The sequence below is a fragment of the Medicago truncatula genome, chromosome 2, assembly GCF_003473485.1.
Source record: "Medicago truncatula cultivar Jemalong A17 chromosome 2, MtrunA17r5.0-ANR, whole genome shotgun sequence".
Lineage (NCBI taxonomy): Eukaryota > Viridiplantae > Streptophyta > Magnoliopsida > Fabales > Fabaceae > Medicago > Medicago truncatula.
Window position 1 is genome coordinate 14,211,166 of NC_053043.1, and position 14,931 is coordinate 14,226,096.

At 31.1% G+C, this 14,931-nt stretch overlaps 1 protein-coding gene across 1 annotated transcript; it reads right to left on the reverse strand.

The window, feature by feature from the left end:
• Positions 1-251: 251 nt before the first annotated feature.
• Positions 252-7,742, reverse strand: LOC25488113 (putative E3 ubiquitin-protein ligase LIN-1). The gene is made up of 15 exons (XM_013607773.3): positions 6,999-7,742; positions 6,682-6,754; positions 5,535-6,562; positions 5,261-5,402; positions 4,433-4,672; positions 3,619-3,913; positions 2,997-3,118; positions 2,673-2,792; positions 2,178-2,309; positions 1,948-2,070; positions 1,470-1,580; positions 1,237-1,383; positions 1,041-1,166; positions 846-962; positions 252-756 (listed from the first exon to the last, which is right to left on the reverse strand). Exons 1-15 carry the CDS (start codon positions 7,652-7,654, stop codon positions 739-741), a joined length of 3,450 nt encoding a protein of 1,149 aa, XP_013463227.1. The 5' UTR covers positions 7,655-7,742; the 3' UTR covers positions 252-738.
• Between the last annotated feature and the right edge of the window lie 7,189 nt (positions 7,743-14,931).

Below are 14,931 nucleotides of genomic sequence, written 5' to 3' on the forward strand. Positions count from 1 at the left end.
GTTCTCAGGTTCGATTCAATTCGATGTTAATTTGATCGAGTTAGTTTAACTTCTTAAAAAAAATAAAAAATAACAACAATGTTACATTCAGGAGAAGAAAAAAAAACAATTTTTTTTTTGTACAAAAAAAACAACCAATGTTTTTTTGGTACTGAAAAAAAAATAAGGTTACAAAAAAGTATTTGTAAGAACTTCCAATTCATTTCGCAACAAAGCGATTTGCACCTTACTCAAAATTTGCAAAATCATAGTTCATGGGAATAACATATTGGTATTTATTACAATACATTACAATAATAACATTTCATTTCATGTACCTTTTCCAACAACAAAAAAAAACATGTCTTGTACCCTGATCACCTACTATTCACAATGATTTTCACTCAAAATACAAATTCATAAGTATTTACTATAGTAATCAGCATCGACATTTGTGTGTTTGGTGTCTAATATTTATCAATATTTGATAAATATTACCGATGTTTGGTGTCACATATGTAGCACTGACGCATGCTACATTCAATCACTTCCACTTTCTTAAACTATTACCGATGTTTGTGTGAGTATGGTGTCCGGTGTCTGCGATGGTGCTTGACAAGTAATCACCGATGTAAGGTATGAACTCACTAAGCCTTAAGGTATGAAATCACAGGCTAATCTTTGTTGTAATACTAGGCTGGCAACTTCAAACTTGAAAGAACAAACATGTATGCACAACACAATGAATTGAAGTTCTTCCTATAGAGGGATCCAGCCCTAATGAAAAATTGGGAAATGTCATCATGTCTAGACATTCTTTTTAGGGAAATAAATAAAAAGAAGTTAGATGAGTTAGTTGTGTTTACCTTGATTAGTCCCTTCTCAGTACCACAAAAAATAATGTCATTGGCAGCATAGATGCTTGTTATCCTGCTCCCTGCTGATAATCTCCCCAACTTTTTTGGCACTCCTCTCAACCAGATCTGTTTGACAAATTGGTTTCAAGTTAAGCAGTTGATTTTGCGTTGTTCTAGTTAATAGTATTAGGTTATTACTTTTACCTGAATGCTGCTTGCTGATGAGCTAGAGATTAGGTATAAGAAATCTTCTACCACTTCCATGGCTACCACATTATCTCCTTTGTCAGTAAGGATTGAAATTTTGGGTTTTGCACTTCTTTTCCATTCCTATATCATAATTCATCCATGTAAGGACAACACAAAGCTTTTTTTTAAGCTCAAAAGTTTTAGTTCTCACCTTGAATGTTGTTCCTTCAACATGCTTACTTGCACTATAGAGCCAATCTCTATAGGCTACAATTGAATTGATTGGTTTACTTTGCTTCCTCCAACTTCTTGTAGGTGGTTTGATTTCTAGTTCCCTATTGTGTGTTGTGTTATACTCCTAAAATAAAGCAGATCATGATTGTATTTTGTTGATTCCATAATGTATGTCAAACAACACCAGAAGAAAAAGAAAAAAAAACTAACCTGTATGCTTGAGTCTGTGCAGCCAATATATAACTTTCCATGATCCACTGCCATGCATTTTCCATGCTTACCTTTGAAAATATCCCTTATCTCTCTTGATTTGTTAACAAGCTGAAAAAAAGTAAACAAGACAAACTCATCAGTTGTTATAATTGTCCCAAGTTTTTGTTATCCAAGACATGAAGGTAGCAAAACAATGGTTAACTTCTTTTTTTTAGAAAGTCTATTATCTAAGATTCGTTGAACCATCCGCTATCAGGCCACTCAGGTCTCATTCTAGATGTGAAGGTCCGAAAATGTGGTTATAAGTGGTGGATAGTCCTTACCTTCAAGGCAATTTAATAGGGTTGTGTTAGGCCCAACTCAAATTCTAAGATGAAACAACTAGATTATAGAGAGGATTTTGTGCTATATGTGTGATTTTGCTTTGAATTTTCAGTTACTCAGGTCATAAATCATGGAAAATTTAAAGCATCACCTTTATTCCTTGTTTTTCACTAATTGCGAAAATTGTCTCGCCATGTGCGCGCAAATGATGAACTGGTTCCTTCATGACTATCACTTCAAGACATTCAAGATTTCTTTGGTTCATTTTCCACACCTATTATGTGCATGTTATTGTAAGATAATTAATTCATTCACTTTTGCTATTAGAAATCTTCGTAGATAATAGAAAGTGGAAACCATAAAATAAAGTTTTAACCTTACCCTTATGGTTTTATCAGTGGATCCACTTAAAAGACTGTCTAGTGGTTCATAAATTGAAAAGCATGTCACCGACTTCTTGTGCTCCTTAATGTCCCATAAAAGGCTAGCTGAGTGCCCCCTAATATCCCAGACCTTTTGAAAACACCAACAGACAATAGTTTTGTTAGAACAGATACCGTGGTTCAAAAGAAAACAGATACAAAAAAACGCAAACATAGAACACTCAAGATTCGATCAATTATATTATTTAAACTTAGGATTATATATTATGACATGTGTTTAAACACTATGGTCTAGTTTACATGATTACCCCTGAACCGTACCAAAACAGGTTTTATTATTTCAATACAGAAATTTACACCACAGAAACTGACATTAGTTAGGTATGACCAGCAACATTTTTGTATTTTGCTGAATAAGAGAAAATGGTTACATTGATGACTTATAAATATGATAGCTACATAACTCATTGACTCAAATCATATATGTTATTACCTTAATTGATCCATCTGAATATCCACTGAACAACAGTCCCTTGTAGTATATGAGGGAGCAAACTGATGTGCTAAAGTTCCGACCTGCCTCAAGGATTTGTGTATGAACACAAGAAATACGCTGCTCTTACCACCATGATGATTAAGGTGATGCAAAAAAATAAATTAGTTAGTGCTTACTGCAATTTAATTACTGTTTATACTAAAGTTGCAATATGGCTCAAGGATTTGATGAATCATGCTAATTATGAGTAATTTACTAAAGTTCTTTAACTTAGATAATGTTTTTCCAGTGTTACAAGTTGGTACGTAAATGAGTACTTACTGATGTGTTTGGAAGTAAGAAATCAGCTACCCTATGTAACTCCTCAGCCATCCAGGTTATGTTTGAAAGTCGTCTTAATGATTCCTTTACTCCTTCCGAGAATTGCATTAGTTTTTGCTTTCCTACATGAAAAATGGCTGTCTTACTTAGAAGAGGCAATTGATATTTTTTTTATCATGATTCATTATGTGTTCATCATTTTCTTAAATAAATCGGTTAAGTGAACAAGTTATTTCCCTTTCTGTCCAGTCAGTCCATGGACAAAATGCTCAGAGACTGCTGCCAAGTAAGATCTAGTTTGGATAAACAACTTAATTAAGTTCTAATAGGCTATATGATAAACGTTTATCATATAAGTGTTTCTGTCTAAGCTATTTCAATAACAAAAGATAAAATAAATTCAAACTGTTTTCATATAAGCTATTTCCATAAGCTCTCCCAAGCAGTCTCTCAGGTGCTTATACTAGTAAATAAACTCAAATAAACCAATCCAAACAGAACCTAAGTGCTGAATTTGTTGAGTTCAATTTAGATGAATTGCCATTGTCGTGACATTTTTTAAGTAACATAACTGAGGTAAGGACAAGCCTCATAAAACAAGAAAAACTGACAAGGACAATACCTTTCCCTGAGGCATAATTATACATGCACATACATGCCAAAAGTCTTTCATCCAATTCCATCCCAGGATGCAGAAATTGCTCAATTCCTCTTAATACAATCTCAGATGCAGAATTACTGAGGCTGTCTGGATTTTTTGATATTTGACATCCAAGCCATGAGATGGCTATAAGGCAGTCTCTAGAAACCCTTTTAATCTTGCTTCTCAGTCCTCTCTCTAAAGTATGGAAGATTGAATCTCCAACACTTATGATACATTTGGAAATTTTGCTGCACCATACATCTATGCTTGTATCCTGCATGTTATGAATTTTATTTATGTCCTTAGTTGTTATCAACAACACTGCTCATAATAAGAAGTGTGAATACATATTACGATACAGATGCAATATGACATGGATACGGAGATACATGAGGAAAAGTACTTGTGAATTTTGATCATAACACGTAGGCATAGTCACATATCTCTCGACATTTATTTGGATATATTATTTCTACTGTGATGAACGCGACGCAAAAAACATATGACTTAGTGTCTTTAGTTAGTAAGACATATCGAAAATGTATTGTATCTGACAAACAACTGTGTTTTTAGTTGGTAAGAAGTATCCTAGATGTATCTTAGAAGTATCGGTGAAAATATTTTCAAAGAGAATTAAAAAGATTACCGGATACTTTATACTAAGTATCCGGAAATATTGAACACATCACACATGTCACACACTAATATTTCTCCATTTTTTAAAGTATTTTGGCTTCACAGCTGCTCATTCATATTACTTTTTAACATATAAGAATCATTTTTGGAAGCTTACCTGTAGACTCTGATCCAACCAATTGAAGTTTCGTATCATGTTTTGATGATAGGGAGAGGTCAAGCCTGTCTTTCTCAGAAGCCATGCTGCTGTATATGATTCTCCTGTCCAAGCGTATGTACCAGCAAGATTTGATAGAATGGATGCCGATAATATATGTTCTGAGCTTTCTTCAGATGTCAATGTCCTTAGAAGAATCTGCACAGCTTCTTCTCTGAACAAGCTTTTATCAGTTGGGTTCTGCATGATAGTGTTGTTTGACAATGTATATAAATTAAATCCTATTCAAGTATAATATTTTAATGAAAGGGAAAAATATTCTTCTATGGCTTTATGCAAAATGTAAATTTTTAAAAAACGGTTTGAGGCCAAGATTAAGGCTGTCTACACGCCCACATCATGACAGTAATTGTGACAATATAAGTCTCGTTTGACCGCAAAACAAAAAATCGTTACAGAAGTTTTTAGACGTGGTCTGTGACAGCAATTGTGGCATGACACAAGTTTTTTTATGTCTCTGCGATCTCATTGTTGTGACTATATCATCCATATTATACTGCAATATCAAAAATCATGAAACAATCACAATTTAAGACCCTGGCCAAATGTATCATTTAGTGACTTGATACTCAAACTTTTAATATATTGGATCCATAAGATATTCTTCTTTGATGAATGTCATTGTTGCCTCTTAGCAAATTATCAACCACATGTAAATAGAATTAACAGAATGCAAATGGAATGATCCAATCTTTGTTCCCTAGGACTTTCTTCATGATAAGAATTTGTAACCTATAAACTTAAATTTTTCTGAATTTAAAACATTACCAATGTGTCTAACTGAATCAATAGGTTAGCAGCTAAAATCTGGTGATCAGGTTGTAATTGATGGGCACAATGCATTAGTATCTGCATAATATTGATTCTGCTTTCTTGTTTTATCCTCTGCAGCAGATTAATAGCTGATGATCTGAATAAATCAAAATAGAAAAATGAAATCAAATCATTCTATCTACTATTTGAAGACATCGATGCTACAAATTCTACTTAATTACATTCGAAAGAAAATACAAATGAAATAACTGGTTACATAGTTACATACCTTGGTATGCATAGGATTTCCTGAAAAAACTCGAGCGCCGTGCATTTGGCATGAACATTTTCCGTCTCTAGAAGGTGTAGAAATGGAGCAAGAGGAGTGAACTGTGACACATACTTTCTACACTGTGAATCAAACTGCATGCATTTTATAAGAATGGTAGTCAAAGACAAAAACTCATCAAGATTATGATTTCTTGCAACTTCTATAAGTCCACTGAGAACATGAGGGGAACTGATTACTTCCAAATGCATGTTATTTGTAGCATAGTCAATTGAAGTTACAAGTTCTTCAATGATCATCAACGATGCTGCATGAGGTGTCATAAGAAGTGATTCTTCTTGCTTATTACTCTTGTAACAACTTTGTGATGAAGTGCATACAATCTCTACTAATATTGGCAAAATTTCCAGTGTATTTATATCTATAGGAGATGGATATATTAAATAGATTAGAATTGCTGCTTCATGAACATTTTGTTTTAGGGCACTTGCTAAATCACATAACCTTAAACCTTTTTTCTTCACATCTTCTATAATTGACTTGTTCCTTGAAATTATTGTTGTTAGAATTGATACTGATGTTCTTAGTTCCTTTTCCTCTTTCGAAGTTGAGATCACTATAAGTAGTTCATCCAAAATCACATCCTTTAATGAACCATAATTAGTTCCTGATGAACTGATTAAACTCTCAAAAATCGATGCAGTGTCTACAATATACTCTTCACCACATTTTTCTAATGTTTGCAATTTCATCTTAGAACTTTCTTCGCGGTTTTTCGGGCCGAGTTTATGATTTCTGCTTGCATGATCAAAGAGATGGAATTCTAGTGGCTGCAATGCTTCTTCGATTAATAAATCCTCGACACGGCAATTTAAATCAATACTCATTTTTTCTATCCGTTTCGAGATCGATAAAGCAACAACATCTTTTGTGAATCTGCTTGAATCAAGGTTAATTATGTTTTTTGAACTCAGCTGTTCTTGCATCACATCTTGAGGATCCATTGGGTGAACCTTCCCATACTGCCACTAAAATATTTAAGAGAAACAAAAGTGGCTTATTTTATACTGTAAAAAATTTGAAAGTGTTTCAATAAAATGTATTATTAATTATGCTAATAATCGAATTAAATTAAATAAAAACTTACTGTATTGCAAGTTTTCAATCTTTGTTCATGTTGAACTGAAGTAGAAGATACACAGCTGGTATTGGATACATCCCTGTCCATATCAGTAAGTCACTCTTAGAAGATAAAGTACTAATATAAAAAAAATAAAAATTCAATGTTCTAGCTTAAAGAAAGCATATCTTATGTATTTCTTGCCAATAATATTATCTCTTCTTATCAATATTTTATCATATCATTGAGCTAACATTTCATATCATGTTTAGTCCCTACTTTATTCCTCAAACTATTGAACTTCAAAACACAGAAAGTTAATTTCTCTCATTGATTAATCTTACATATAATTTGCTGAATTATTGCTGCAATAACTGCTCCACCATGGAATCTCTCCATAAAGCATGACCTGATAATACACCAAACACTCCTTATATCTCCTTGCCTTCTCCTTAACAATTACTTCATTGATTTCTTCCTCAGAATTCAAAGAACTAACAAATTCCAAACTTCTATTTTCATGCTTCTTGAAAAGACTTTCACAAAGTTGAGGTGCAAATTCATTCCAAACAAGCTTTGGAGAAACCAAAACAGCTTGAAGAAAATGAAGTGCAGCTTGCCATTCATCACCTTGAAGCTTCCTAACAACTGAGAGATAAAAGTAAGAGCAACAAACCAAGTAATGATTTGGAATTGAAGCAGTGAATTCATCTTCATCAAGCATTGCTGGAACTTGAAGCATTTCTTCTGACTTTTTAAGGTTAAAAGATCTTTGTTCTGGATGTTGTGATTGTATTGCAATTTCAATGTTGTCAATGCCATAATAAAGATTGGATAAGACTGATTGGTCAGAGAATTCAAAGAATTCTTGGTTTTGAGTCCTTAAGTTTGATATACATCTTGTTTTTAGAGTGTTCCTTGTTTTTTCATTTTGTATTGTGTTGAGAATGTACCTGTTGATTGAAACTAGCACCCATATGTATTTGAGGTCTATCATCATATCATAGTCTTGAGATGATGTTGATGAAAGAGGTAATGTGGAGGGGAAGTGTGAGCCTTTTGTTTGTTACTTAGGTGTAGAAGATATATATATAATGCAGGTCTGTTTGTTGCATATTATATAAATAGATAAAAAGTGACTTTTTTTTATAGATAAGTTAATATATATAGTTGTTATCTTATTGTTTTTCTCTTTTACTGATTTTAACTATGGTCATTCAACTTCATTAACTTTTAACTCAAGTTAGTTCAGACTTCTATATCATTTAAAGAAATTGGTTTTAACATTTAATAATTTAAAGTTTATTTTTAAAAGATTTTTTGAAAAATAGAAGTTACATTGTACTTGTTTACCATAATGTAAATCACTTTTTTATATAAAAAACATCATTTATCAAAAATGTTATTTAAGAAAAACTATTCAAAATAGCTTTTATATTTTAGGCAAAATTACTTCATGGATCATTTATATCTTATTTAATTGTAACAGTTAAGTCTTTTATCTTTTCTTTGTCTCGTTCAAGTCATTTATCTTATTTATTTGTAACAATTGAGTCCTTTGTCTTATTTTTTTGTTCTGTTCAAATCATTTATCTGTTAAAATGTGTACAAATTAGTCTTTTCTTCATTTATTTTATTAAAAAAAGGTGTTGAGGTGGTTTGCCCCAAGTATGATTATTAGTAATAATTAATTTTTATTATAAATAATTTTCCTCGTTAAAAAACTCAGAAAAACAAATATTCATCTTCTTATTCATATGTTCATCACATTCACCATCATCATATTTTTCATCAAACCCATAAAATTCAAATCAAATTATTAAGATTTAGTGTCTCAAATCAAAACTTAGAAAACACCAACCCTAATAATTATATGTGGCTTGTCTCATTAATGTTTTTTTAATGAAAATGAAAAAGAAAAGAAAAAAGACCAACTTGCAAACATTTCAAGAGATAAACAATTTGAATGGGACAAAAAAAAAACCATAAAGGATTAAACCGTTACAAATAAGTAAGATTAAGGACCACTAAAGTAATTTTGCCTATATTTATGCAGTTCTTATATTTCTTTTTCAGATTCTCATTTTTTTTTAAATCCATAACAAATGGATAAAAGCTCTTAAACATGTATTTTTATAAAAATAAATAAAAAAATTAAAGTGAACTACAGCAAACATGTTCATAATGATATGAGTTTATACAAGTGTTGAGTAGAACCTAGACTCTCCCCAGTCGATATAATCGTATAGATATATAGTTAAGTGATTTCAATTGCTCAATCAAGATCGAACTATTTGTATTAGAACTTCGCAAAAACAAATTGAAAACATGAAGTTATAGTTTTTATGTCGTCTCAAAGCATACTTCCTAAAAAAAACACTATTTTTGGATCTGAAAGTATAATTCTAGACATATGTGAGGATATTTAGAAACCTAGGGTGGAAAAAAGTATCTCACATGTGTGATAGTATGCAATTTATTTCCGTGTTAAGTCTTCTACATGACACACAATTAATAGAGGTTCAACATCATGTAGCAGTTTCCTCCCGTGAATGTCTTAACAAGAATCCAAATTTTGATTGGCCCCTATAATCTTAAATTGCTTTCAAACAAAAACATATGAGAAAATTAAAATACCATTGCCTTTATTGAGAGGGAAAAATTGGAAAAGGTTGGAAACTTTTACACTATACTGCTCAAATTCACGTGTGCTTTTTCTTTCCTTTTACGTTTCATTGCCAACCTAACACAATGCTAAATGTTCATACATACTTTTGTTTATAAATGTAGTGAGTATGTGTATAATTAGCTTGTGAGTTGTGACTAGTCATTCAGATATCATGTGCTGTGGAAAATGGACAGAAATTAGAGGAAATAAATGTAATCTAGTACACTCCAAAAATTGTTTAGAAAATCACGTTGTCGTTTCAGGATATAGTTATGATATTTTTATTTATTTACACGTCCACTAGTTGTTTGTTTCATCACAGATACACACAAACTATTAAATTAGGCTTTGAGAAATAAAATTAATATTATTTAACATTTAGTAAAAAAAAAAAACATGTTGCCACTTGCCATGCATTTTGATATTGCTTTCTAAAGAGACGTGATTTTCACAAACTGATAAATCCTTTGAGATGTCGCTATCCTTTTTTTTTTTAAGAAGAAGAAATGTCACTGACCTAATATATTGTGCCTGGGCTTTTATAAATAGATAGATATATTTGCTGGAAATTCTGCCCATTGATACTTAAGCAATATATTGGCCTCAAGCATGAATATTTTTTTGAATTTTATTTTTACGAAAAAATGTACTCTTGTTTATAGGTATTATTTATTATTAATAAGATGGTATTTTATTATCCCCGTGAGCTTAGATCAAATGATAGGGATATCGCATGTTATATGCAGGAGCTGGGGTTCGAATTCCAGACACTTCACTTCTCCACAATTTAATTGTGTGAGCTCTAGCAATTAGGCTACTTGACCAAAAAAAATGGTATTTTATTAATATAATAAGAAAAAGAAGAACACTAATAAAACATTGATCCTCTATAGTGGTTGTACAATGCAACATCTCTGGAAAAACCCTTATATTTAGAGAGGATTGTGAAGACCCTCATATTTAGAGAGAATTTCCCTCTCTAAATCTTTTGGTCTTCACGGTTGTTGTGTCGTGCAACTACTATATGTGATCATTTTTCAAATTTCTAAATTCGCTATTTTTCGGTTAAATTTTATTTTTACTGTGTGTTATTTATCATTGTTCATTTTAAAAAACATGTTCATTTGAAAACTTGGAATACACTTCAAAGATGGGATTGAATCCTCCCTAGTGATTGGGGATTAGACATCCTCTTCATCTCTTAAAGCATCTCCATTACTATAATTTTGGTGTGTGTGAAATTCAATATAAATATATAATGTAACTAATTTTCAAAATTTGTGCTTTATATCCTTTATATATTTTAAAATGTAACTAATTTGTGCATTAATGTAACTAATAGTAAATGTTTTGAATTACAATGAGCTCAACAAAATCACATGTGATGTTGTTAAAATCATGGGTATACAAACTACAAAGTGTCAATCCAAACAAGTATTTATAAGACTCTATGACTTATACAACGATGGATTAGACAAAATCACCGTATTTTTGTTCAAGTTACAAAATGAAAATGTAGTTTTTGCAAACTCACAGCAACTTATTGTTATTTTGTCAATCACACGCTGTGAAGCTCGGATACGAGATACGATACGGATACGATACTACACCGATACATCAATACGAGAAAATTTCAAAAATCAAGATACGATACGGTTGAGATACGTTAATAAAAAAATTATATAATAAAATGTACAATATAATTATAACCATTTTTTTTAATATGCAAATATATTAACAAACAAAAGAAACCAGTCATAGGCTCGTAGCATATCAACATAAATATAAATAATATTGACGATTAAGAGAGTGATGATTAGTGCTATACTATATCGATCTAAGTGCTCAAGAGTTAAGTCATTTTACTTAACATTAATTGGGAAGTATTGGGGCATGTATCAGTGCAGGATAATTATCGGATACTCTCCTGATACGTATCGGGAAGTATCGGATAATTATTTTAAAAAAAAAAAAAAAAAATTTAATCTTTAGATACTCTCCAGATACGTATCGGAAAGTATCAAACAGATATCGGTGCAGAATACGCAGGGGATACAATACGTCATCCATTTTGAAGTATCGGAGCTTCAGAGATCACACGCATATCAAACTAGGGCTAAGAGGGATAGTACAAACATTTGTAGTTGTTATTTGTTATGTCAATTTAGAATCTTGCAAGTATTGTTATATTAGGAGTGAAATCCCTCTCCAAGCTGGAACTGGGCATACCCTTGTTTCTTTGACAACTGTGTGCTTTTGGCTTCAAAAGATAATCGAATGTTGACCTGTCAGAACCAATTTCATCATGACCAGCCTGCTCCTTATTTTTCATCAATTATTATCCACTCTTCCAAGATTCTTGTTATTCACGGGTGCAAATTCATCACCACCAGTACCACATTACTATAAAAGTATTGAAAATAAACAGACTATTTTCTTCTTTTCATTTTAATGTTTTTTATCTAATTATTACTCCTCCACCATCATCAACAATAATAACACCACCTAAACTGATCAATCCACGTAGCATAAGGTTCAGTCATGACATGGGGTTTAACAACCAAAATAAATGGAGGGATGTGATGTTTGACAATTTTATAGGATTTTTTGAAGTTTTCTTAAAAGTCGGGTTTTTTATTTTGCAAAAGTTACAATTTCAAAAAAAAAATTGCTTATTCACTAATCAAATATTTACGTAGACTTTTACCACCAACTTAACTATACTTACAAGACAAATAAAAATACAATTTACATTTTTTATTCTAATTCTTTAAGCTTTTTTATTGTGTTTCAAAAATAGCTTTGACTTTGTTACTAGAATATCCTTTTCAGATAAGTTTTTAGGATTAATATACATCCAACGATCTTCTTTTGCTTGGGATAATTTGTATGTATATGTTTGGATTTTGTTAAGAGTTATTAATTGCGAGGCTGTAATGAAAAGAACATGACAATTGGGAACAAGAGTACTATTCATCACTGCAAAGGGATGGGGTGTTTCATACATTGACTTGGCCCCCTAAAATTTGTCTCTTCATATTGTCATTTCAATTACATACCACAAATCAATTCAATGTGTTTTTTGGACACTTCTATTCTATGATTTTATATGAACTTAATTCATATCATTTATGAGAGAATTTACGAGCATTTTCTGGCTTCATCGACATAGACTGGGGCTAACATAAAAATAGACATCTAGGCAAGGATGCGACTGGATCATCGTGATACTCCTTTCGTATTTAATTATAAGATCATTTAACAAAAGTATAATGTTCTTCTAATATAAGACATCTATAAATTTATAGATTTTTTTTTTAAAAGAATCTATAAATTTATAGATGTATTTATTACTTTTTTCCCCAATTATACTCTTTATTAATATCAATTGTCTTGAAACATTAAATATATTTTTACATAAGGGAAATTTAGTAATAATCACACGTTTTTCAGACAACTTTATAATTCAAACAACATTTCTTAATACTTGATTTTTGGTTAGATGCTTCTATATTAAAGGACACATGGAGTAATTCGGTTGGCTATTTTACTCTCGAAGAAGATGATGAAGGTGAACATGATGACAAGTGCACATAAATTTAAAAGTGTGTGTTAGACAAACTAACTTTTAGGTTCGATTCGTCCCACCAGTTATGTCAACTGGATGCAAAAGAGTATATCAATGAATCTCCTTCAAGATACTATAGAATCACTGACTTGACATGTACATTCACACCAAACGTATCCATCAATGATGGTTTACAAAATAAAGTTCTTTCAATTTCCCTCGTGCACTAGAGAAAAGAAAGAATGATTTAGGCTCTGTTTGATAAAAATAGCGGATAGCTGATAAGCTAACTGATAGCTTTGAGCTGATAAGCTAGCTGATAGCTTTTAGCTGATAAGCTAGCTGATAGCTTTTAGCTTATAAGCTAACTGAAGTGTTTGGTAAAAATAGCGGTTCAACTAGCTGATAAATGTAAAATGACATAAAGGGTATTCTTAATTCATAATAAAAATTATATCATTAATTTAAGTATTTGTAATTTTGTAAACTAATTTTTCTTTAAAAAAATACTTTAAATTTATTAATTTAATATATCCTATGTATTATAAATTAAATTAAATTTTATTCACTAAAATTTTATCTTATATTTATTATCATTTAAGTGTTTATACTTTATAAAGAAAATAACATTTACCTCAAAAAAAAAAAAAAAGGTAGCACTAATAGAGTAATACTAATAACAGAGAATAAAGAAAATAACACTTACCTCAAAAAAATAAAATAAAAAGTAACACTAATAGAATAATAGTATTTTGTTCCGTAAAAAAAAAAACGAAGGTATATATTTTTTCAAAAAAAAAAAAGGTCAGCTGATATATATATACAAAAATTGGAATAAAGGGATAGTAGTCTTTATTACGTAGCTTATTATAAAAATTATAATGGATAAAAATACAATTTAAATGAAATAATAAGGGTAAAATTGGAAGAAAAAGTGAGAAGCTATAAGCTATAAGCTCAAACGCTACTTGGAATAGCTTCTGAAAAATAGCTTATAAGCTCGTGAAATAAGCTATAAGCTCATGGTGAAAAAGTGTTACCAAACAGAGCTTTTTTTGTCAAACGAGCTTATAAGCTATAAGCTAAAAGCCAAAAGCTCTTTTTTTGGTTATGTCAACTGGATGCAAAAGAGTATATCAATGAATCTCCTTCAAGATACTATAGAATCACTGACTTGACATGTACATTCACACCAAACGTATCCATCAATGATAGTTTACAAAATAAAGTTCTTTCAATTTTCCTCGTGCACTAGAGAAAAGAAAGAATGATTTAGTATTATTTTTAGCATAATTTTGACTCACAATAATGTGATTTTTGTACCTATTTTTTTGAATTATTTTCTGCTGCCAAAGTGTCTCTATTTATAGAGAAACTTATGCCATTTGGTGAAGAGAAACAACACTTTGAAAGAGTTGGTTCATGACCGATTACATTGCTTCAATTGTAAAGCATTGCACATTTTCTCTAAAGATTTCTATTTAACTATTGCAACATTTCAAATATATCTAAATCCATTATTTCAGAAATATCATGGTTTTAGATAAAGGTGTCTCACGATTTGAACTTTTACTTAATGAGTTAAATTTTCACTCATCCCCAAATAGAATGGTAGGCAAGCTTTGAACCAACTATTTATCAGAACAAATGTGCATAACTCACAAATGCAATCTCAGTATCAATGATCGAATTTCTATAAATTGACGATTTTCTTTCAAAATAGCACTTCTAGCCCCAACTATATCCCAATTTGTAAAAGTGACATCTCCCTTGACTTTGATTAGGTCAAGGGATATGTGGACACCAATTTTAATGACTCCGATGTCACATGTGTATGTTATTATTTGGTTGAATTGCACTTTGGCTCACCAGCTTACACAAATAGGTGTTTTTGAACCCCAACACCAACGTGGTCTGGGTCAAAATCACTAGGGATGTCACTTTTACAAAAGGGAGCTAATGTTGGGGGCCAAAATGGTTATTTTAAAAGTTGTGAGACTAAAATCGCCAAATTGTTACACATTAAGTGAATACAAGCAAC